This window comes from Mercenaria mercenaria, chromosome 18, assembly GCF_021730395.1.
Source record: "Mercenaria mercenaria strain notata chromosome 18, MADL_Memer_1, whole genome shotgun sequence".
Taxonomy (NCBI): domain Eukaryota; kingdom Metazoa; phylum Mollusca; class Bivalvia; order Venerida; family Veneridae; genus Mercenaria; species Mercenaria mercenaria.
Window position 1 is genome coordinate 63434640 of NC_069378.1, and position 26823 is coordinate 63461462.

Genomic DNA, 26823 nt, shown 5'->3' on the forward strand with positions numbered 1-26823 from the left:
TGACACCTTGATAAATATTATGATTTCGCACTAATCAAACCCTTAAAAAAATATTATAGTTTTGTTCTATTTACAACTTAAAAAGCAAAGCCTAACAGTATCAGTCTAATATGAATTTTACGAAACGTCACTTCTACCTTTATACAACAAATATCAAACAATATATTAAGGTCATAATATTATTTGCTAACGACAAAGACTCATTGTGTAATTATAAAACCATAATACTGTCACTATTTTAACAAAACAACATCAATTATATAACAATGTCGTTGATTGGGCGAGTGATAACCGGGATATTAAAGCACATCTGTACAACACCCATTACATATATGTATGTACTGTGCATAACAAAAAAAATGTAACAAAATTGAATCTTATTCTACAAAACGTGAGTTTTCTCATCAACGTTTTTACCATTCAGAATACTTTTTTTTCCGAAAGTTTTATCTCAGTTTATCCTACAATCAAATAGGTCTCAGTAAATATTACATAAAAGGTATTTTTTTCAGTTAAAAATCTAATAAATACCCAAAAGGCATTTTCAGTTGAAGGTCTACGAGTCAAAAGACTTTTATAGGTATAGGATTCAAAACAATTTCCTTTCTTCCTTTCTGAATGTTCAGTTAAAAGTCTTCTTCAGCGTACAGTCTTGGATTCAAAGGACAATTCTTCAGTTAAAAATCAAATTCAAATGACGTTTTTTCAACTTTTAATTACAAAGTATATGTTTCAAATGCCTTTTTGCAGCAAGAAGTCTAACATTCAAAATACTCTTTTTTTTCCATTTAAATCTAAGTTTCAAAGACTTGATTGTGTTAAAAAAAGACTCTTTTCCATCACAAACTCAAAATTCAATATGCCTTTTTTAACACTGACATAATGAAAAAGAAAATTATTAATGGTAACTCTGTCTAAGTAACTGATAGTAAAAGACAATTATTACGTGAAGATAAAAACGTGATGTTCAAAAGAAAAGGTACCAGAAGATGAACATGCCACATAAAAAATTGTATACTTCTGTTAAATAGTCTTCTCACTTCAGAAAACTGTAAATGATTTCAAAGTCTTCAAATTACTGTTTACATTTAGCAAGTTTACAAAAATTCCTTTAAGAATTTGCGACATTTTATATGAATTTTTTACATTATATGATTGCAAGTTTGTACTACTCCTAAGTTTTGAAATCGATGTGTATGCAGAGTCTAATCTCTTCTCTGCAAGTAACTTCCATCTTCTCTACATGAATCAGAGGTTTGTTTGTTTGTATGTATGTTTTGGGTTTAACGCCGTTTTTCAACAGAATTTCAGTCATGTAACGGTGGGCAGTTAACCTAACCAGTGTTCCTGAATTCTGTACAGGTACAAACCTGTTCTCCGCAAATACCTGCCAACTTCCCCACACGAATTATCAGAGGTGGAGGTCGAATGATTTCAGACACAATATCTTTTATCAAATCATTACACAGAACATTTGCCCTGCCCACTGATTATACCATCACCTCAACGCTAGAAGTGGATAACCACATTTAAAGAAGGACTTATTTACTTTTTGCGCTAAGGTGACGATATTCTTGACCTCCCAATCCATAGACCTAAGTTCTCCCTATTAAGCTAAGTTTTTTCACATTTCTTCTTTCTTGATCTTCACTTACTAAATATAAATTATTTGTCAGTATATTTAGGTGGGCTATTGCAGCAGCTACCAAACAAACTTGAAAATATCTTTTTTGTAAAATTCAGGCCCATAAAATGTTCGACTTACTTGTAATTCAAAATGTTTCACACCAACATGTTGATTTTAAAAAATATTTTCATCATACATATGAAAGCTTTCAAAATTGTTAGACAAGCAATAACAATTTAAATAGAACTATAAAACAAGAAATTTTGGTGATGTGTCTACCAAAGTCATAAAATATCAAACTAAGTAATGCTGATTTATGACTGTTTTGAAATTACATAGAAGTTACAGTCTGATTAAAAAATAAATCTTGTGGCATTAATCTGGCGTCACATTTCTTTAACTATCGGAAAATATAGCATTAAAGTAAAAGTCCGAGTTACAGAACCCTAATTTTAATGACAATGAGCTAAGTATAATGGTCCCCGAAAATAACCATCTTTCACAGCATCTATCAATCTCAGCAACCACCTATCTTGGCAACCATCTTTCCATTTGCATCCAGGTAGATATAATATTTCAATAACAGCCTCATTTTGATTTTCATACTTCCGACTGCTACACGATTTTTTTTATGTCCAAGATGCACAATTGTCCGAACTCCTTCCAACAATTTAGACTAAGTGATAAAAGTTCTTGTTTGTTAAAGGTTCAAATTTTCTTGCCTAACATGTCTGACATTGTGTATTTCTGACTACTTTATTCTAAATCTATAAATGAGCCGTGCCATGACAAAACCAACATAGTGGCTTTGCGACCAGCATGGATCCAGACCAGCCTGCGCATCCGCACAGTCTGGTCAGGCTCCATGCTGTTCGCTAACAATTTCTCCAATTCTAATAGGCTTTAAAAGCGAACAGCATGGAGCCTGACCAGACTGCGCGGATGCGCAGGCTGGTCTGGATCCATGCTGGTTGCACACCCACTATGTTGGTTTTCTCATGGTGCGGCTCAAATGTCAATACAAAAGTATTCTCATCATTACAAACATGAAAGTCATTTTGTATAAAAACTGTGAATAATGCCACAAACCAACAAAATATGCTTTATGTGAAAAAAAGACAAAAAATATTAAAACCGTTTACTCATACTTTTCAGTGATTGTCCTCAGACACAAGTCTAATCAAAGCTACAATTTGTTTCCCTTAACAAAGTAGGTATAATTTCCCCTACATTACCCCCATACATCCCCAACAAACAAAAATTAACAGAAGACGCCCACAAGGAATGAAAAATTGATGTACTGATCTACTATTTATCTGGTTCAAATTCTGTTAAAGACTTGTTCATGGGGAAGTGTGAAATGGCCATTCAAAATGACCAATTTTCTTTAAACGAAAAAAAAAGAGAAATATGTTCTACATAAAGGAACTCGTCCTGTAATGACAGTAATAACGTATTCTTGATGGGCAATTCAGAATTCTTTGAACGGAGACGAAGCTCAATGCCTGCATTATACTATAAAATCCAGAAAATGCCAAAATTACATATAGAGAATACATAATGTGCCAATTTTCACTAAAGGTCCATTACATTATATGGATTAGGGCTGCCTACAGAACTTTCAAGAGAAAATGCGACCAATTGCATTAGTCAAACATAATAAAAATTATGGCAATCTGCACTATCTTAACATTGTACTGCAAAGTAAATGAATGCCAGTTTTGTAATAAAACAGTTGACAATAATAGGCATCCACGATTTAGTTTACATAGCATTCAAAAAGGAAAACTGATCCATAAGAAAAAAGTGCTGACTACTTTGAGATGACCCTGTTTCATGCAAAACAAAAATACAAGTAATATCAACTTCTGCTATCAACGAAAATCAAAAGGTAGATAATACTTAACTTAATCAGCTGCAATAGTAATACAACAATGATCTCCCTTGGAAAAATTAAAACAAATAAAAAAATAACATAAATACTTACTTCATTTCCGACAAATAATGAAAACAGAAATGATTTTCAAATATTTCAAACAATGAAACCAAAATGAGGGATGGAAATGAGTCTTCCATTAAAAATATGAAACAAATTAGCAAGGATATAATAGTAATGTTTTACTAAATGCTTTTAAGTAAAATCTGGCCAAAACAAGTATGTCACTACAAACAAAAGCTAAATAAATCTACTGTGTAAATAAATAAAATACATTCTGAAAGACAAAAGTCATCTTTAAAATGATCAGATGTAAAAAATATGATGTTACAATCATAAGTAACATGCAAAGCCTGATGACAGCTTCCTTAGCTAATAATTCTATTCACATTGCATGAAACCCTAAAAACGTACCATTTCCAACAAAATTAATCATATTTCTTTAACAAGTTCCATAATTCTTACATATCAGTTATATAATTTACTACCTGCACATATATAATACTACCTAGTTAATTTTTTTATTAACATTTGAAATGTTTCACTTGGAACAATAAAAACAAATAAACCTGTCTGTACTATGTTTGTCAAGGCAATAGCAATCTGAGCCATATTGTGCCATTTTCAGCCTTCACTTCAAAGTATTTAAATCATTATTTTTGAAGATAAAAACAGAGTTATGTCATAAAAATGGACTAGTTTCAGGTTATACAACATCTTTTGTTTAGTAACTGTCTATGTTAGAATGAAAATTGTTTTGACTGTTTGCTACTGAATATTCATGCTGTAGTTCATAGTTTCAATTCTGGATGTTATTGTATCTGTTTCTACCAGCAAACTATGTTTGCCAAGGCTTTAGCAATCACACTCTTGAGTGTTTGAGCCATACTGTGCCATTTTCTGCCTTAAATACCTGCTCCAGTCCTACCTTTCAACTTTAAATTGTCACTGAAAAAGCATGAAAATCCTGACAATGATCAGTGACGCCTGTCAAAATAGAATCTATTTTATATAAAATTCTATATAAAATAAACTGTGGCTTTGCCTGCTATAGTGTGGCGCGTGGCCGTTAATTGTTACCTATTGTAATCATGGGTTGCATACACACAATAGAATTTGAATAGCTGCGGAGCAGGGCTTTAAGACCAAAGTTTTTACATCACTATCTTTGAAGATAAAACTTATATAATCAATATGGACTAGTTTGCTTTTTTAACAGCTGTCTAAGTTAAAATAAAAATTGTTTTGACTATTGTTTGCTACTGAATATTCATGCTGTAGTTCATAGTTTTAATTCTGGATTTTATTGTATTTGTAAAAGACATAATTTTTCAGATTTATATAATTTTTTAACTCGCTTTATTTAGATTAAACATTAAAATTGCTTCTTTTAATGAAAAACAAGTTGTACTGGATAGTCTCCCCTGACAGAAGTCTGTCTTAAGGATTTTCTGTTTCATTACGCAGGATTTCAGCATTCTTTTGTTGTTATAAAAAAGGAAATTTTCTGTTATGGCTGAAAGAGGCTGAAATATGCGAGAAAACAATATCGTGCTGACACTGCTGATTGTTATTTTGGATCTGCTACCTTAATAGTAATATTTATCCCAAATAAAATGGTCATTAGAAGATGATCCACATTTTAAATGTTGAACACATTATAGATTACATAACACTTGAACAGTGTCCAAGTAAGTTACAACACATCTGGTAAGGCAAGGCCAACATAAAAGCTTTGCATATGTCGGCCTCCCACTCATTTGTATTTTGTCACTTTGATTTTAATACCAAATCCTCACAAAAAAAAGTGCATTGTTAAAACTGAACTATATAAAAACTGTCATTAAGTAAATCATCTTTTATAGTTCAACAGAACATAAAATTTACAAAATATGTAAAACATAAATATTGGGATTCACATAGTCTTCGCAAAAACTGAGATGACTTTTGCAAGAGGTTTTACCCAAGTAGCAGTTTCTTTTTACAAAAATCAACAAGTTTATAACGAAGTAGACGTCGTTTGCTGGTTTACTAATTGTTTGTTCTTTTTGTATTATGGAAAATTAAATTTTGATGCCAACTTTTAGATATTTATAGCATAACAAATGTGCAGTTTGATTTGAGAAATGGAAGGTTAGCTTCTTATATCATCTTGTCTTAAAATGTTTTTAGTTCCATTCCCTATATTAAATTTTGACAGACAGTTTAGTGTATTGGTGTTTCATGTGTGAAACTAAAAGGCACTCACCTGACATTGACCTTGATAAATTACAATTGTGTCGAGTATAAAAAACATTAATCTCAAAACAACTGACCTAACCTAGACATTAAAAATGAAGAATTTAGTTTTGTGACCTTGGCCTTGATGTAGGACATAAACCTGGTCCCAGCTAATTCATTAAACAAACTTGAAAGATCTGTGTTAGGACGTTACAGACCAAGCTTAGTGAAAAGCCATAAATTGTTTAAAAGGATTTTTTCAATAGCTAGCTCCGAAAGATTCTGAATGCATTTAAGCAGAAAAAAATTGGAAAAGTTCAGGGACATCAATGCAAGGATGATTCTGATCAAGTTCGGTATAATTCTGACAGGTAGTTTCAGCGAAGAAAACGTTTAAGCTAAAAAGTTAATGCAGAACTGGTGGGGGGGGGGGGGGTGGATTATCCACCTATACAAATTGCTCATCTTCAATACCTGGCTCAGATATAAAATTAAAATGCTCTAGAAGAAAAAACCTTAAAAAGCAAGCTAAATCTGTTGCAATCAGCTATCGCCAGTCTTCTCGGCTAGTGAACATTTCTCTAATGATTCCGGTTCTATTGGTAATGTTGATGTGCCATCGCCCAGTGACTCACCATGTTCTGATATCGTATCTTCCGCTATAGAGTCTGTCCTTGACAGAATATCATCGTGTGACTCAAAACTTTCGAAACTTGTTGAAGAAATGTTTCTCATTTGTCGGAAATGTTGAGCTGAGAGAAATTTCTTTCCCTCAAATCTACTTTCAAAAGATCTTGATTGTGAAGTCATTTGATTCTTGACCTGGCCTATTTCAAAAGATCTTGACTGTGTCAACATTTGACCTTTTGAATGACTTTGACTTTGCTCTTCAAAAACACCACTTTCTGTACTTGCTGTTGACCAGAGCTGAGATTTTGTGTGTGTTAATTCCATTTCAGTACTATCCATACTTGCCAGAGACTTAGTTCGTAGTTTTGACGTTGATGATCCTAACCCTACATCTAAGTCTAAACTATCACCAGATGACGCAGAAAATGTTCTTGTCATTTCTTGACTGGAAGTGGTATCAGTACTACTAACGCTACTTTTACGAACTTCATGACTTTCTCGTTCAGGAACACTAAGATACTTTCCACGTTTAGCCGATCTTTTGGTATGTGTACGCATGTGACGTGTAATCATATCACGTCTGCATGCTGCATACGGGCATTGCGGGCAACGATATGGTTTCTCTCCTGTATGCGTACGTTTATGTGTATTAAGATGATCGCTCCGACTGAACACCTGCCCGCAGTCTGTACACTCGTATGGCTTCAAACCTGTATGTAATCGCATATGTCTGGTCAGCATGTCACTTCGAGAGAAAGATCTGTTACAAACTTTACAATAATGAATCTTGTTGTTATCTCCAGTTCTAACAGTTTCTGTAGGTAAATGTTTTGCCATGTGCTTTGCAAGATTGTCATACGATGGAAACACTTGGCCACAAACTGGGCACAAATATGCATCAGAATCTGAAAACGTCCTTCGTGCTTCCTTTATATGGCCTTCTCCATATGATATTGAATGTACTCGATGAGGCGTTGTATGAACTGGTAGTGTCGGATTTGGATAATATGCTCTTGGAGAAACTGCCAAACGGTTCACTTCAGAGTTGGCACTATGCAATGCAGCTCGTGGAGGAAATGTAAAATGTAAACCAGGTGACATTGGACTAGGCGTTCCAAAATTTTCAGGATCTGAATGAATATGTGCCCCTTCAAACGGACTAGGAAAGTTGAAATGGAATATACGATCGCCTTCTGGAACCGAACACAATGGTGACTGTGGCGACTGGACTAATTGTTGCTGGAGATGTGGCGACCGTTGGAACACAGAAGGAGAACTTGCATGAATCATAGATGGGCTGAGCAAATCTGGGTCACTATGTGCATGATGACCTAATGGAGATCGTGCTGCTAAACCATGTGGGCTCAAACCAACTGACCCATGAGGTCTAAGGGTCTCTACAGACAGTGAATGACCCATGGTTGAGCCAGGACCAGGCCCAGGCCCTGGTGGTTCTCCTATATCCTGGGTATATGATTCGGGCAGACTTTGTGAGAGATCTAACGGTTGTTGTTCCGAGCTTGGCGAATGTAACAGAGCACGCTGAGGTGATTTTATAACAGAACCCATTTGCACATCACTATCGTCACTTTTATCAGAACTTCCATTACGAATTATATAAACTGGTCTTAAATGTGCGTCTTTGTTAAAACTGTCATTCTCCGTGCTGTCAAATACTTCGCTCGAAGAACGATTGAATGAATCAGATCTGTCTTGAGATAAATATTCTTGAGAAGTGTCAGTGGATGAAGATGAGTAACGTGATCGTAAACTCTTTAAATAACGAGCATGTAAATGCTTTTTGAAATTTCCAGGATGCAAGTGTCGGCGATGCATTCCTTCTGGAATCTCAACATCTTCTGTTTTGCATTTGACGCTTTCACCAGTTTCACTAGTAATTACAATGTTAGCACAATACTCTGGGAATGTAGGACCGGAACTTGAACCAGCATCAGAAGACCCTGACGAACTTTGTTTGGCCAATTCATAACCAATTTCAAATGCCTCCTTTTTCACTTGGGTTTTTATAACTGGGGTTGGTGCAGACAACTTGTACCTCTCCTTACTATAAGGTGAAACAGCTCGAACTGTTTCCTTTCTGAATGGGGATGGCTCCCGACTACTACTTGTTCCTGGCGAGTCCTCTGATCCACTGGAAAATCCCCGTTGCACGCGTAAAGTGTCTCTAGGTTCTAAGTAGTGAGATCGTTTGTATTTAGATGAGATTGTAGACTCATTTGATATGATGTTGATTTTTGGTTTAGTCTGTATGTCACTATAGTCCGGATTAATTTCACTTTCATGAGATGTGATTTCTTGTTCTCTATCCCAAACTGATGTTGAATGATTTCCCCTAACTACCCCACCAGGGGGCGTTCTTATGACAGTAACATGCTGATGTTGGGATATCTGACGAGATGATGAATATGTATCAATATTATAATGTGATAGAACACGTTTTTCTTCCTCAGCTGTTAAGGATGCACGTGGAGAAAATTTCCCAGAATCCAATTTTGTCGGCTCTTCAACATCTATTGCAATTTGTTTTCTCAAAACACGCCTTGGTTCTTCTCCTGAACTTGAGTGTCTCATTGTAAACACACTTGCTTCCAGCCTTTCCTCCTTTCCACTGAAACTATGTCTGCGTCTGTCTAAACCAATTGGTATTTCTAACACATTACCTGACTCAGATTTATATTTTGATTTATTTGCACTTAATCCCGATTTTTCCGGCACCATTGGTTCTAAGAAAACACTTTCACTTTGAGTATCAAGACTCTGATCGAAACTCTGATAACGTGGGAGTGTACTCTCAAAACTATGTGCAGTATTGGCGAAATATTGTCTCGCATTTTCTTGCGATTGTCCTTGTCGTTGCCCATCACTAGATAAGGCACTATCGAAACTCTTTGCTTGCGGAACAAATTTTGTTCCAACAGTTAGCATATTACCTAAGTTCTGTCTAGTCCGAATCACTGACTCTGCCGTTTCCGTCTGTGCCTGATGCGCACTTAAATTCTCCTGCGACATTGATAATGACACGTTTATTGATATCGACGCTGACGCAGCCTCCATACTGGGACCGGTCATGTGACCTTCCTGTCCCTGACCACCCATCATGCTTTGCTGTGGGTTGATAGTGTGCCCACCTATATTCTCAGCTGTTATGCCTTCATTGTTAAATTGGTCATCATCTAAGCGACGCATGTTAGCATTCGTTGCTTGCCTTGCTCACCTGAAACACATGATGAATCTTTCATAACATTAAAACCTACAAAGGATTATTCCTAGCTCACAGGCACAAAAATGTGATGACAAATCAAACCAGTCATAAAAAAATCAAGTGCAAACATGAGAGTAAAAAGTTCCTAAGAAGGAAACAAGCTCTAGTCCATGGATTTTTTTCCCAAAAGGACTTCTGTCTTCATTCTTTTTTTTTACCTTGTTTGAACAAAACTAGGCATGCAAGCATTCTTTCCACTGATTGCTAAGGTAAGTCTTAATTTGGTTTGGGAAAAAAGAGCAGCTACAAACTGTCAATTTTGAGTAAGGCATTAAATCACCATTACATTGCAAATCTTCAGTTACACAATCATTTATTAATTTACATATTTAAGGGTCAGTAGCGCATGAAGAGACTATTACAGGACCTAAGTAATTTATTACATTACACACTACATGAACAGTGTTGTGATTTCACACTGGGTTTTTGGCCGCTATAATCCTAGAAAGCAAATACAAAATTATGGTCTCCTGCTCAGCGGCAGTCAAAACTGCAATAAGGTATCTCAACAATGATTAAGTCATTTGCCTTCTTTTTATTTTTTACAACTTACAGGATAAACTCTTTAACCTTTACACTGCTAAATTTCTATAATGGACTGATCCATCATTCAATTTATGCAATACCATTTATTATTCGAAGGGCTGTTCACTTGAAATTTCACTGACTGAATAGCAAACAGGGCAGACCATGATGTGCAGTCCGATCTTGGTCTGTACTGGTTGCAAAGGCAGAATCACTTGACAGTAGCAGGCTAAGGGTTAAACAGTACCTTTCAATACACTAATATATTGCGTGGGTTCCTGACCGTGAAAATATGCTCATTAACATAAACTAAATATAACACCAAAAAGAACTAAAACAAATTGTTATTCAGACTCTGAGATCTATAAGTATAACTATGTCTGACCTTTAGTCATGTAAGAAAACGGACCACTCGTTTAATTTATCAAAACAATACTTTTAATAAGTAATTTGAATGCAAATAAGTGCATGACTTAAACAAACACACAATGTTGTGAACTTCCATATTCTGAAGGGAAATACTAGTATTTTACTCCAGAAAAATCACCTAAAGAAACCAAATTGTCGCTAAACACAATAACCTTAAACATAAACATCACATCATGTCATTCAAGACTGTAAGATCTCCCGTAAAAAAACAAAAAGTGTATTATGCAATTAGCATCTCTAGTGCATAAATTTAAATATTTAATATCTTTCATTCATAAATCACTTGTTATCATCTAATAACAACCTGTAAAATCTATTACGAAACCACAATGAAAAAAAAATATTATTAAGCTGAATAAACTCTTCATTCATATTCATTTCACAAGGTTAAGAGAGATCCTATTGTTTTAGATGTTTGGGCAAATGTTGTTCGTTTTTAAAATAACATTTTTTTCTGCAAAACATTTCTAAATTACTGTGGGTCAGTCTACTTTGAAAAATTAATTAAATTACAGAAGACATTGCGCTGAAACCCAACAGAGGACATGTAGAATGCTTAAGTCATCAGACTCCCTGTATAAAATTAATTTTCTTTGTTTTCATTTTTTTTTTGTTGGTTTTAACATCTGATACCAACAGAACAATAGGTCAAATGGCAGCTTTCTAGCTTTTGATGGTGGAGGTTTCAAGACCCCAGGTGCACCTTTCTGCATTATTTCATCACAGATGGGCACATTGGCAGAACCACCGACCTTCATTAAGCCAGCTGCATGGCTTCCTCACCCGAAGAATCCAATGCCCTGAGTACAGCTTGAACCCACATCGGCAAGAAGCAAGTGATTCAAAGTCAGGGACCATAACCTCTTGGACATAGAGTTATGAAACTAAATGCCATGTGAGGCCAACCCATGGTATGTGTGGAGAATCTGAAAATATTTGGTGAAACAAGCTTACAAGCAAAACTGTCACAAAATGTCTATGTGAAAAAGGGACATAATTTTAATAAACAAGAGGGCCCTGAAGGCCCTGTACCACTCACCTGATCTATTGACCTAAAGATCAGATCATCAGGATTAATAATCTGACAAAGTTTCATTAAGATCTGGTCATAAATGTGGCCTCTAGAGTGTTAACTAGCTTTCCCTTTAATTTGACCTAGTTTTTGACCCCACATGGCCCAGATTCGAAGATGACCTAAAGATCATAAAGTTTAACATTCTGACCAAGTTTCATGAAGATAAATGTGGCCTCTACATTGTTAACAAGCTTTACTTTTGACCTGGTGACCTAGTTTTTAACCCCACCTGACCCAGATTGGAATTCTTTAGATCATGAAGATTAACATTCTGACCAAATTTCATTAAAATACGGTCATAGATGTGGCCTCTAGACTGTTAACTAGCTTTTCTTTTGATTTGATCTGGTGACCTAGTTTTTGACCCTACATGGTCCAGATTCAAATCTGACCTAAAGTTAATCAAAGTTAATATTCTGACTAAGACTCATGAAGATACAGTCATAAATGTGACCTCTGGAGTGTTAACAAGTTTTTGACCTGGTGACCTAGCTTCTGATCCCACAAGATCCAGATTCGAATATGACCTACAAGTCATCAAGATAAACACACTAATAAAGTTTCATAGAGATATTACCTTAAATGTGACCTCTAGAGTGTTAACAAGCTTTTCCTTTGAATTGACCTGGTGACCAAATTTTTGACCTCAGATGATCCGATATCGAACTGTCCAAGATTTTATAGCGGGTAACATTCTGACCAAGTTTCATTAAATTTTGGCCAAAATTGGGACCTCTAAAGTGTTAAGCTTTTCCTTTCATTTGACCTGGTGACCTAATTTTTGACCCAATAAGATTATCATTCGGACCAAGTTTATTTAAGATATGGTCATAAATGTGGCCTCTAGAATGTTAACTAGCTTTTCCTTTGATTTGACCTGGTGACCTAATTTTTGACCCTACATGACCCAGATTCAAATTTGGTCTAAAGATCATCAAGATTAACATTCCAACCAAGTTTCATGAAGATGTAGTCAAAAATGTGGCCTCTAGAGTGTTAATAAGCTTTTCCTTTGATTTGACCTGGTTTACCAAAGATGACCAAATATCAAACTCATCCAAGGTTTTTTTGAGGGTAACATTCTGACCAAGTTTAATTACGATTGAGCCAAAACTGTGATTTCTAGAGTGTTAACAGTCAAATTCTTGACAACGAACAATGACGGCAGACGACGGACACAGGGCGTTCACAAAAGCTCACATTGAGCTAAAAAGCAACAATATGTAGCTTAAACATCAGGCTACTTCAAACTGCCAAAATCATGGGTGAAGTTTGAAAGCATTTGACCTAGTTGTTTTTGAGAGACCTGCTTACATGCAGCACTTTAACCAGAAATTCTAAGTTAAAAAGCTGTAGACTTCTGACAATACAAGCCAGAGTTATGTGACTTGTCCTGGAATGTCACCTCTGGAAATGTGTTACATTTGAAAGTTTTGGCGTAGCAGTTTCTGGGAAACCTGCTAACAAAACTTTTACCTGAAATTCTAAATTAAAGAGGGGCATTATCTTGACAAAATTCAAAGCTAGAGTTATGTAACTAGTCCTTGGACATCATCTTATGATGCTGAAGACATGTGTGAAGTTTGAAATCATTTGGTCAAGTATAGTTGTTGAGAAACCTGCTTACATGCAAAACTTTTGTGACGTGGATACATGTACTGGTGAAAGGGTGATTTAAAAAGCTCTCCTATTGGAAAAATTTCAAATAGTCGAACTAAATATCACTACATTCTTACGTGGCAGCTATTGAAAACAGTATGGTAAACATTAAAGTGTATGCGTGCTATGCAGTGTGGGCGCGTCATTAAGTTCAAAAAGAACTTAATGACCTACATCTACTTTGATAAATCACTAGATTAAGTTAATCCTTTATATTTGATATTTATATATCATACATCAATGATCGAATGGGTGCTGAACCATGTTATAAAACACTTCAATTGGCTGCTTCCTGGTTGAAGAATTAGGATGGGTGTATTAAACCTACATCTTTTTGGTTTTGGTAAAAAAAATTGATAATTTACAAAGAAATTGATATGAGCCGCGCCATGAGAAAACCGACATAGTGGCTTTGCGACCAGCATAGATCCAGATCAGCCTGCGCATCCATGCTGTTCGCTTTCAAAGCCTACTGGAATTAGAGATACTGTTAGCGAACAGCATGGATCCTGACCAGACTACGCGGATGCGCAGGTTGGTCTGGATCCATGCTGGTCGCAAAGCCACTATGTTGGTTTTCTCATGGGGCGGCTCATATGGGTGATTTATGCATGGTTTGGTTAGAAAAAATCAACAATTTTTATTCCTATTGAGAATATTAAAGCTATTCCTTTTTTGGTTTGGGAAGTTACATTTACATAAAATAAGAGACACTGAATAATTTATACACTTGACAAAGCGATCTAACACAAAAAGTGTAATGGCTGAATAAGTGAAACATTAGTATTGCCTTCACCAAAATGCTTTCATTATGTAATCATAATAATTCAATATATATTTCATTATCACATAATTCTACTTTCATAAATTAAAAATAGTAAAATCAGAATTTGGATTAAATATACATTTTGATATTAATTACTTTAGACATTTTAAGAATTTCTCAAATTGTTGCCATAACTGTATATATGTATGAATGCCTGACTTTTGTAAAGATTGTGAATTTTTAATGATTTTGTCAATTTTATTGCATCTCAACTCACTCTCACTTCTTTGCCGTAACTGCTGAATATTTTTTTGTGGGGTGGGGGGGGGGTGGGGGGGGGGGGGGGGGGAAGTGAGAGGGGCTTTAACCTTTACCCTGCTAAATTTCTAAAATGAACTGGTCCATTATTCAATTTGGGCTATACCATTTATTTTTCAAAGGGGTGTTTCATTGAAAATTTACTGACTGAATAGTGAACAGTGCGAACCATGATTAGCCTGCACATCCGTGCAGACTAATCTTGGTCTGCATTGGTCGCAAAGGCTGAATCACTTGCCGCCAGCAGGCTAAAGGTTAAATAGTGTCAAAGTGTAAACAGGAAAGTTTTGTCTGTTTACTCCTTTCTATTTACTTTACTTAAATACAATGCATAAACTAGCACAAAATGTAATACCATCATTTAACTGCCCCATTTTATGAAAAAAAATCCTGAAAAGTCCCTTGAAATCAAGGTCACATTTCATGAAAAAACAAGAGCTGTCTCCATAGGATGACACATGCCCCCGATGGCACTTTGAATGAATAGTTATGGCCGATGTTAGAGTTTAGGACCTTTGACCTACGGAGCTGGGTCTTGCGCGCGAAACGTCGTCTTACTGTGTCACACATTCATGCGTAGTTATATTAAAATCCATGCATGAATGACAATGATATGGACCGGACACGCCCATCAATGCACTATCATGAAAAATGACCTTTAATGTCTAAGTGTGACCTTGACCTTTGAGCTACGGATCTGGGTCTTGCGCGCGACATGTCGTCTTACTGTGGTACACATTCATGCCAAGTTATTTGAAAATCCATCCATCGATGACAAAGATATGGACCGGACATGCCCATCAATGCACTATCCTTTAACGTCTAAGTGTGACCTTGACCTTTGAGCTACGGACCTGGGTCTTGCGCGCGACACGTCGTCTTATTGTGGTACACATTCATGCCAAGTTATTTGAAAATCCATCCATCGATGACAAAGATATGGACCAGACACGCCCATCAATGCACTATCCTTTAACGTCTAAGTGTGACCTTGACCTTTGAGCTACGGACCTGGGTCTTGCACGCGACACGTCGTCTTTCTGTGGTACACATTCATGCCAAGTTATTTGAAAATCCATCCATCGATGACAAAGATATGGACCGGACACGCCCATCAATGCACTATCCTTTAATGTCTAAGTGTGACCTTGACCTTTGAGCTACGGGCCTGGGTCTTGCGCGCGACACGTCGTCTTACTGTGGTACACATTCATGCCAAGTTATTTGAAAATCCATCCATCGATGACAAAGATATGGACCGGACACGAAAATTGCGGACAGACTGACAGACCGACAGACTGACAGACAGACAGACCGACAGACGGTTCAAAAACTATATGCCTCCCTTCGGGGGCATAAAAATGCTGAAAATTTCCCTTTAAATCAAGGGTGATATGATGAAAAAAAATCGTTTCCTCAGAAATCTTTCTTGAAATCAAGGATGCATTATTACAACCTTTCTTTGAACCATCAGGGAAAAAAAATAAAGTAAATCTTATTCTAGATAAGGGATAATTATTTCATGAAAACAATATGATGCATCCCATTAAACCAAGGAACACTTTTAAAATTAAATACATGATTTTCAGAACACATTTCATGAAAAAAAAAATCTGACTTTTAATTGTGCATGCACACAGGTGATGACACATTCATTAGTTAATGGTGATCACAACACTAATCTATTCCTGACCGGACATAAATATGTCAAAATTAATGTGTATTATATGTCATGTAATACCTGGAAAACATGCTTAATAAAACATAGCTTGGACGTTGGTCTTTAGTTTATACTAATTTGTGATGAAAGCTTCAAGCTTATTGGAACCACCCTCAAGTCTGCTTCCTGGAAAAACCAGTACTGGTGTCATATGAGAAGTCATGATCGTGACCCCAGTGGGGCTTGAACCCATGACCCATGGATTGGTCTTTGTATATTATATAATATTATTATGGTGAAAGAATCAGTTAGCATAACTAATTACTAATACCTTTAGGTTACCTCACCAAGTCCATTAAAATATGAAATACCAATCATGTTTAAATGATACACCTGTTCCAATTATTATTTTTAAAGTAGCTCAAAATAATACACTAATGGTCACTTGGAATTTGACATTCCGAGGATCAACAGTTACTGTACTTTTAAAAATAGATGTAAACTCCCTGTATTAACGGAACTATCTAAAATCAACTCCCATAAAACTTCAAACTGGAGAAACTCGACCACCTTCAAGTGTGCAAGAAAATCAAAGAAAAAGTTTTAAATTTTGTGCAGGGATGAGGTGGGGTGGAAAAAAGCTGTCAGGTTTGGTGGAACAAACAGTAAATAGAGCTATCCATAGCTGCTATTGCACACTTAACCCAGTCAGTTTAACCACTAATGCATTATATATACTTGTCACATTTAAACTGAAGAAAAAATGCAAGAACAATTCTATATATATTTGGTATTAAATAAGTTATGATAATTATAATAAACTCAGTTTACCATAAATAATAATAATAATTTTTGCTAAACTTATACAATTATAAGTTACTGAGAATAATGTGGTATGAGGCAAATTGCAAAATAATATGAAAAATTCAAATCTTAGTCATTTTAACCCCGACCTACCCTAATTTTTGGCCAGATGCTAATTGTTTTTAAAGCCTTGGAAAAAAAAATTTCACCTTTGTAACAAAAACTTGCAAAACTGCACTTTTTATGCTCTTAACATGGTCTGATGTTAGAAATCAAATTACTGATGCCCTAAAGGCATAAGCCCCTTATTTGTATCCATTTTTTGACACAAAAATAATTTCCAAAAAGTCCCACTCAATAAAAAAAAAATTACCAACCTACCTACATTTTTGAGCATGTTACCAGAAACAAACAATTTTTTGTTAGGGAAAAAATTGGACATACAAAACATTATCATCATGACAGGAAGATATGGGAAGGTCTCCTATTGCAGGTGGATTGGCCATTAAAAACAGAAGTTAATTAAAATGTACTTTTCACTTCTGTTAAATATAGCTAAAAGTACTTGTGACAACCGATTTGTAAACTGATTTCCTTCAAAGCAGGTCATTTTAAAGAATAGGGAAAATAAAAAAAGTGTTTTTATTACCCATAATGTCAATCCAGCATTCTCTTCCTGCAGACTAACAATAGATACTATATACCAAAAATACATAAATTTATACATTATCGAACATTAAAAAATCTTAAGGTGTCAACATATAATGAAGTAGCTTTCAAAATGACAGAAAGTTTTCATTGTAGTAAGCTAGTATGATCCCGTTAATGTCACACGTACTTCCATGTTAAATGATATAAAAGCATTTTTCTGTTCCCCTCCCCCCCATTTCCCTGAATAATAAGGATTGGTGTATTAACCTTTAGCCTGCTGGCGGCAAGTGATTCTGCCTTTGCGACCAGTGCAAACCAAGATCAGCCTGCACATCCGTGCAGTCTGATCTTGGTCTGCACTGTTCGCTATTCAGTCAGTAAATTTTCAGTGAACATCCCTTCAAATAATAAATGGTATTGCCCAAAATGAATGATGGACCAGTCCATTTTAGAAATTTAGCAGGCTGAAGGTTAATTAATTCCCAGTGAAGTTTAGAAGTGTGATGCTTCCCAAAAGTTCAGGTAGTGTTGAGTTTGTGTACTTCTTTATCAACGAGGTTGAAAAGGTTGCAACTTTGTTCTTATAATGAGCCGCGCCACGAGAAAACCAACATAGTGCATTTGCGACCACCTTGGATCCAGACCAGCCTGCGCATCCACTCAGTCTGGTTTAGGATCCATGCTGTTCACTTTCAAAGCCTATTGCAATTAGAAAAGCGCAGGCTGGTCTGGATCCATGCTAGTCGCAAATGCACTATGTTGGGTTTGTCATAATGCAGCTCAATTGCCTGTTTGTGTAGAATTTCATTTTCCAATTCAATAAACTTAAGCATCTGGAGTGTCAGAAATAAGAACATTGAATTTACTGGGTGAAATCATTTATCTTCAAGGAGGACTAATTTTTGTGGATTTCTTGACTGAGTCAACCCATAAATTAAATCCATATATTTAAATACCCAAAAAATACCCGTTTTGTCAAACTGGTGAAATTTCTGGCCACAAAATAAAATGGTTTCTCAGTATTGCAAATGCAAACTAAAATGTAACAAGAGGGTCATGATGACCCTGAATCGCTCACCTGAGTAATAGGAGTCACATGTTTCAAATGGCAAACTGATGCTAAAATATTAGAAAGTAGGTCAGTAGGTCAAATTCATGGTCACTGAAAGTCAGTTTTAAGATCAGTATGCAAAACTGCACATGTCATCCAAATTTCAAGGCTGTATCTTAGAAAACAAGAAAGTATGTCAGTAGGTCAAGGTCACAGTAAGGTGACCCATAATCACTTGGGTACATCAGGTAAATATGATTAAACAGTCTAGGAAATATGATCTGATAATTTTTTTAAGTATTTTTCCCTACATAACTCATATAACAAGTGACCCCCAGGGTGGGGCCTCTTTTTATCCCAGGGGCATAATTTGTACAATTCTGTTAGAGGTCCACTAGGCAATGCTACATACCAAATATCAAATGCCTAGGCTTTTTAGTTTCAAACAAAAAGATTTTTAAAGTTTTCTCCTACATATAAGTCTATGTAAAACTTGGGACCCCGGGGTGGGGCCTCCAGGGGCACAATTTGAACAATTTTCATAGAGGACCACAAGGCAAAGCTACATACAAAATATCAAAGGCCTAGGTCTTGTAGTTTTACACAAGAAGATTTTTAAAGTTTTTTCCTATATAAGTCTATGTAAAACTTGGGACCCCCAGGGTGGGGCCTCTTTTCATCCGAGGGGCACAATTTGAACAATCTTCATAGAGGACCATTAGATGATGTCACTTGCCAAATATCAAGGCTCTATGCCTTGCAGTTTTGAACAAGAAGATTTTTAAAGTTTTTCATTTCGGTTGTTGCCATGGCAACCAGAGTTCTGCATCGAATAAAATTCTTTTAACAATTTTGAACGGGGACCACCGAAGGATCATTCCTGTGAAGTTTGGTGTAATTCTGCCCAGTGGTTTTCAAGAAGAAGATATTTTTAGAAAATGTTGACGGACAGACGACGGACACCGCAGTCGACGCAAGACGGACGATGGACATTGACCGGTCACAAAAGCTCACATTGAGCCATTGGCTCAGGTGAGCAAAAACATTCATTCATTCTGTGGGATCTAAATCTGAAAATTCGCAGCTGTCTACTGTGCCAGTCACACAGTAAAATATATCAAATTTGAAATAGAGGAGATTGATCTCCCCTGTGTATCATACTCATACAAGATTGACAAGATTATTTTTTAATAATACTCATTTATAGTTATTTTTTTATTATAGATATTCTATTTTTAGACTTTTAATATTGTGATGTAAATACCTTTAGGAGTGTCCTTTAATTAGGAAATGACTATATCCTGTTTGTTTTGGGTTTAACGACGTTTTTTCAACAGTATTTCAGTCATGTAACGGCGGGACTAGCCTGTGACAAGTGCATTATTTAAATATAAAATAACCACATAGCGTCATCCCATTGCAGGAAAAACCACTTTTACTGCATGTATATAAATAAATAAGCTAATAACCATGGTTTTTCACACCAAGGTTACAAAATATATTATGCGCAGTGTCACCTTTAATTAACCCTAAGGTATGGACTAAATTCCTGACCAAACCATTTAATGAGTTGTTATCATCTATTACCTGGACATTTTTATTGCCCCAATACATTGTAACTGTTCACAGTAAGAACATGGTAGAAAGATATATTGTCAGGAAATAATTAGAATAACGCATAACATTAATGTTAATATAGGGTGTTATATCATTAACTGTTAATTTATTAATATTGTAATACTTTGAATGACCGATATAAAACAGTACATTACAGAAATTAGTGGTTTGTAAGTACATCTTTGGATTAGATAGAAGAAATTTCTCGTAATCTAAAAAAGTTGCTTCTATCAAGTTATTTTATATTTGCCTTATCCAGTGTTGTGTTTTTTCAAAAGTCAATTTGGGGCTGAAATTTCGCCCTAACTGTAACAGTTAGTATGTTTTTCCAAATTTCAAGTTTTTTTTCACTTTTTATTTCAGTTTTTTTATATATATATATATGTATATATATACTTTTTTCAACCAAGACTGTCCCTACCTTAAACATTTCAAACACAAGACAGTATGCTAACTTAATGCATTAAATTTTATGACCATTTTTTTTCTTAAATGTAACAGTTAAATAAATATAATGACTTTTTAATACTTCCAATTTTAGACATATTATGACACATTTTTTCTCAACTTTAAAGACCCCTGCCCCACTCCCAAATCAGTAAAAAAAAAAAAATATTGTAATTCCAAATCAGCCATGTTTTGTTTTATATATCATAATATTATAGTCACACCCATACTTTGGCAGACTATATATAACCACTAGACTTGTAATAAAAAATTTGTCTCAAAATTTTAGATCTAAGTGATTTTTCTTTTATTTCATGTAAAATGACAAATGCCAGTCTATTGTACAGATTTTCTCAAGAGAACTGATATTGGACCTAAAATATAGACTGGCTATTATAATTTAAAAATTAAAAAATAAAAATTAAAAAAACAAAAAAAACAAGAGCATCGCAATGCAGAGCAATATACGCCCAATATATGCCCGAAGGTATGACCTTTGACCCCAAAAGTCTGACTTTGATCTTTAAGCGAGCCATCTGAAACATGCGCTCTGCACATCATCCAGATGTGATGAACATTTTGTGTCAAGATTCTTTAAAATCCTTCAGGGGTTTCAAGAGTTACAGAGCAGACATGAAATGGCCAACGGATGGACGGATACTGGCGTCATAACATAATACGTCCCTTCAGGCATATAATAAATATCATAGTCCAGTAGCTAGTAAAGTCATTCTGTTGACTTCACAGATTTAATGATGGCATCAGACCCATAGTGTCCTTTTGGACATTACTTAAGGTGTGGACAGAGTCCTGGACAGAACCACCAATATACTGCCAACAACCTGACATATTTAACTTTTACCCTGCTGAATTTCTATAATGGACTGGTCCATCTTTCAATTTGGGCAACACCATGTATTATTCGAAGGGGTGTTTGCTGAAAATTTACTGACTGAACAGCGAACAGTGCAGACCATGATAAGACTGCACGGATGTGCAGGCTGATCTTGGTCCAACTGCACTGGTCGCAAAGGTAGAAATACTCGCCGCCAGCAGGCTAAAGGTTAAGAGATTCAAGGTCATCAACATTAACCACTGGGCCATAAAGACACCCATAAACAGACATAGACGACCAACAAGTGCCAAATGTTAGATTACCTCATAGTAATACTTGTTGTATTTCACACACTCTGTTCTGTCTGAGGCCATCTTGTCTTCAATTTGCAGAGGTCGACAACACTGAAAATATGAAAAATAAAAAAATCATAACAATGAGATATAAATTAATTGCATTTTACATCATGATAATTATAGCCTTTATATTGTCTTGTGTTTCTGTGGGTCCGGGCTAATTGCATTTAAAACAAAATTATCAGTCACATAAAACAATGGTGTCAGTAACTTGCAGCAGTGAACACAATGCGGAACTTTATAGAGCTGCCTCACTGAAATATCACGCTGAAGAAATGTAACATGATACCCTACCCAGTCACATGATCGTACACCAGCAGGTTGACCCGTCTATGTACCTTCTAACTTTACCCTGCTAAGTTTCTAAATGGACTGGTCCATCATTTATTGGGCAATACCATTATTATTTGAAGGTGATCACTGAAATTACTGACTGATAGCGACATGCAGACCATGATCAGACTGCACGGATGTGCAGGCTGATCTGTCTGCATGGTCGCAAAGGCAGAATAACTCTCCGCCAGCAGGCTAAAGGTTAAGGTTACAGACACATAATGACAACATGCAATCCCTGTATACGCAATTTCAGCATCATTCGGCCATAATAGAAAATCATTTTTCATAATAACCAGAGAACGTCGAAACTAAAAATACCTAATCAAACAGAAAATGCCACCTGCCAATCAGAATCCTGACTGCCAAACGAAGAAGCTACTAGTACCATTTTTCATGTCACTGCTACATGTATGTCACAGCCAAGGAGTAAACCCATGATCTCTGCCACTCAAAGCGAACCCACTATCACTACAGGCTACTGAGGCAGTTAAAACTTACCCCTTATCATGCTAAACACGACTGATTCTGCCTTTGCGATCAGTGCACTGTAGTTCATGATTAGCGTGCACACCAGTGCAGTCTCAGATCAAGATCTGCACTGTTCATGACCATTCGCTCAGTATATTTTTGGTAAGCACCCTTTTAACAGTTAATGTTATTGTCCAAATTGAAAGATGGACAAGTTCATACTAGAAACCTTTAGCAAGGTAAGGGTTAAATTACAATAACTAAAAGAAAACCCCTAAAGAACCTTTAGTTCATGCTTTTTAAGGACTTTCAGTTTTTGTTGGAGCATATTCAGACAGCACCAGACACCTCAGGATTGATAGAGCTTTCACTAAATCCCTCGTTTTGTTTTCCAACCAACATCTCACAGGGCAATGAAGTATATGTGATTCTAATTCGGCAAATCTGACCATAATTACTTAGGCATATTACATTCTTAATATATAATTCATGGATCAGTCAACCGAATTCTATCAGAAGAATAATGAAATTAATAAATGAAATCAGATTAACTTAGTAATTGCACTATAGCAATATTTAAACAGTAATAGTCAGTTTTAGATATAACGAAGAAAGAAAAAAAAACCAAATGAAATTGTGTATGCATTTTTTTTTGTTGTTGTTGTTGTTTTTTTTGGGAGGTGGGGGAAATTGGGTTAACATCACATCTACACAATTATGGTCCACATGATGTGGACTTTTTAGCTTTTGATGGTGGAGGAAGAAACCAAGTATCCTTCTGTGCATTATTTCATCATAGAGGGAGCACCTGGGTAGAACCATCGACCTTCTGTAAGACAGAGCTGGATAACTTGATTCCTTACATGATGAATTCAACACCCCGGGCAAGGATCGAACCCACAACAGTGAGGGGCAAGGATCAAACCCACAACAGTGAGGGGCAAGTGATTCTTGACCAAGTAGACCCCCAGCAAATGAAATATAAAGCAATTTCAAAAGCTCAAAACTTCATTTATACAAAATTGCATAGAATGCTGCTAATGCATAATGTCCAGTTTCAAACTTGATCTAAATATCATCAAGACAAACATTCTGACCATGTTTCATAAAGATTGGATCACAAATGTGGCCTCTAGAGTGTTAACAAGGCAAATGTTGATGTATGCATGAGGGATGCCGCACGACAGACAATGAAAGGTCACAGCAGCTCACCTTAAGCAGTCAGTAAATTCATCCTCTGTTGAGCTAAAAATTACTACTTCATTGGTTCCCTTTCCATTAGCGTAATTTACAAATCGAGGGTTCAACGCAATAAGGGCATATCTACATATAGGTATTATATGTAGATACGCCCTTATTGCGTTGAACCCTCGAAATGTCTATTGGCACTTCTAGGAAAGTGACAGAATAAAAATTAACACTTTTATTTCAACACCTTCAGTTACAATTCTTTTTTATAACAATATTGAACTATTACCGTTTTCTATTTTGTACTTTATATCCTTATAGACAATGAGTACATTTTTCCACCAAGACAATTGAGCCACACCATGAGAAAACCAACATAGTGCATCCACGCAGTCTGGTCAGGATCCTTGCTGTTCGCTAAAGGTTTCTCTAGTTGCGATAGACTTTGAAAGCGAACAACAATTGGATCCTGATCAGTTGCGTGGATGTGCAGGCTGGTCTGGATCCATGCTGGTCACAAATGCACTATGTTTGTTTTCTTATGGCATTGCTCAATTATGTATGTGTTTGTCAACACTTAAAAATTAATATATGATATCAGTCAACCATTGAGACTTTTCCAGGAAGTAATGAAAATAAAAAACATTGAACAGGCTTAAAACTTGAAAACGAATGTCACATTTTTATTGGTTTACACCCAGGGTATGTTCACCTTGTGTTTTCCTTTTGGCACTGTTTTTGTTTCTTCTTTCCTTTGGCAAATGAGGAATCATCTAGGGTTAACACTACATGTGAGCTCTTTATCTATGTAAAATTATTTGCATACAGAAAAAAACACATATCCCACAGAGGTTTGTTTAATAAAACTGAACATTAGGGTATAAATAGAGATCTTAAAATTGAACCTCATCAAATCTTTCTTAATTTAGGCCCTTTCTGAAGTTGTCTGAAAGTGTCAGTATAATACACCTGACAGATCCCAGAATTGTTACTTTATCCAAGAGATGCTGACCAAGACATTTCAGCCATATTTTCAAAATCACGTATAATAAGAAGCCTGGAAGGGCCATTAGCCGCTATTATGTTTTTTTAAGTTTCACGTGTAGCAACGATATTCTAACAGGAGAGGTTCCAATTTCATAAGTGTCTATGTTTTTTTGCTTGTTTTGAGTACTTCAATTGTTTATTGATTGGCAGTTAATCTCGTAGTGAATTCTGTTCCAGTACTAACTTGTTCTCAGCAAGTAACTACAAACTCTCCACATGAATCAGCGGTGGAGGACATCTTCTATCAAATGATCATTAAGGTTTAAGAGTATATCACCAAAACACACAAATATTTTATAAACGAACAACATCGTTACCAATATTTTACCTCACCATTACATGTTCTGCCGTACTGTCCCGTACTGAAAATATTCTGAAAAAGTTGTCCCCCTTTGAAAATGATTGCCATTTGTAAAGAAACAAAAATAAACAATTGCTGAAAACTGTGTTCCACCTAGGTGGGTACATTTTTCCACAAAGACAACTGAGCCACACCATGAGAAAACCAACATAGTGCATCCGCGCAGTCTGGTCAGGATCCTTGCTGTTCGCTAAAGGTTTCTCTAATTGTGATAGACTTTGAAAGCGAACAGCAATTGGATCCTGTTCAGCTGTGTGGATGCGCAGGCTGGTCTGGATCCATGCTGGTCGCAAATGCACTATGTTTGTTTTCTCATGGTACGACGGCTCAATTATGTATGTGTTTGTCAACACTTAAAAATTAATATATGATATCAGTCAACCATTGAGACTTTTCCAGGAAGTAATGAAAATAAAAAACATTGAACAGGCTTAAAACTTGAAAACAAATGTCACATTTTTATTGGTTTACATCCAGGGTTCGCCTTGTGTTTTCCTTTTGGCACTGTTTTTTTTTCTTTCTTTCCTTTGGCAAATGAGAACTCATCTAGGGTTAACACTACATGTGAGCTCTTTATCTATGTAAAATTATTTGCATACAGAAAAACACATATCCCACAGAGGTTTGTTTAATAAAACTGAACATTAGGGTATAAATCGAGATCTTAAAATTGAACCTCATCAAATCTTTCTTAAAGGCCCTTTCTGAAGTTGTCTAAAAGTGTCAGTATAATTAACCCTTAGCCTGCTGGCGGCAGATGATTCTGCCTTTGCGACCAGTGCAGACCAAGATCAGCCTGCACATCCGTGCAGTCTGATCATGGTCTGCACTGTTCGCTATTCAGCCAGTTAATTTTCAGTGAAAACCCCTTTGAATAATAAGTGGTACTGTCCAAATTGAAAGATGGACCAGTTCATTATAGAAATATAGCAGGGTAAGGGTTAATACACCTGACAGATCTCAGATGTTACTTTATCCGAGAGATGCTGACCAAGACATTTCTGCCATATTTTTTAAAATCACGTATAATAGGAAGCTTGGAAGGGCCATTAGCCGCTATTATGTTTTTTTAAGTTACAGGAGTAGCAACGATATTCTAACAAGAGAGGGTCCAATTTCATAACTGTCTGCGTTTTTTGCTGGTTTTGAGTACTTCTCAATTTGTTTAATGATTGGCAGTTAATCTCGGAGTGAATTCTGTTCCAGTACTAACTTGTTCTCAGCAAGTAACTACAAACTTCTCCACATGAATCAGGTGGAGGACAAATGATTGTAATTTAATTAAATTTAATTTATGAGGATCAAATTTACGACCCTATGGTCTAGTAAACCGAGATCAACTCTCTCCCGTAACTGAGCAAACCTAGCACTGGCTAATTGTATTTGTACCTGTATGTCTACCTGTATTTCAAAACTTAAAACAGTATAAAAGGTGATTCAGTAAGTTATGGATAGTATTTATTATAACAGACCACTATGGCCCTGTATCGCTCACAGTTATGCTGCTTGCTTGAACAATTTTGGTCGATGGTAA

At 35.9% G+C, this 26823-nt stretch overlaps 1 protein-coding gene across 3 annotated transcripts in view; it reads right to left on the reverse strand.

Moving 5' to 3' along the window:
• Positions 1 to 695: 695 nt before the first annotated feature.
• LOC123537789 (uncharacterized) overlaps positions 696 to 26823 on the reverse strand; it is a 49176-nt gene continuing 23048 nt past the window's right edge. For all 3 annotated transcript variants that reach the window (XM_045321593.2, XM_045321594.2, XM_045321595.2), the window contains 2 exons: positions 21857 to 21937; positions 696 to 9648 (listed from right to left, as the gene is read on the reverse strand). In XM_045321593.2, coding sequence (XP_045177528.1) covers positions 6327 to 9620 — 3294 coding nt within the window. In that variant the 5' untranslated portion in view covers positions 9621 to 9648; positions 21857 to 21937 and the 3' untranslated portion in view covers positions 696 to 6326. The remainder of the gene's footprint in view (positions 9649 to 21856; positions 21938 to 26823) is intronic.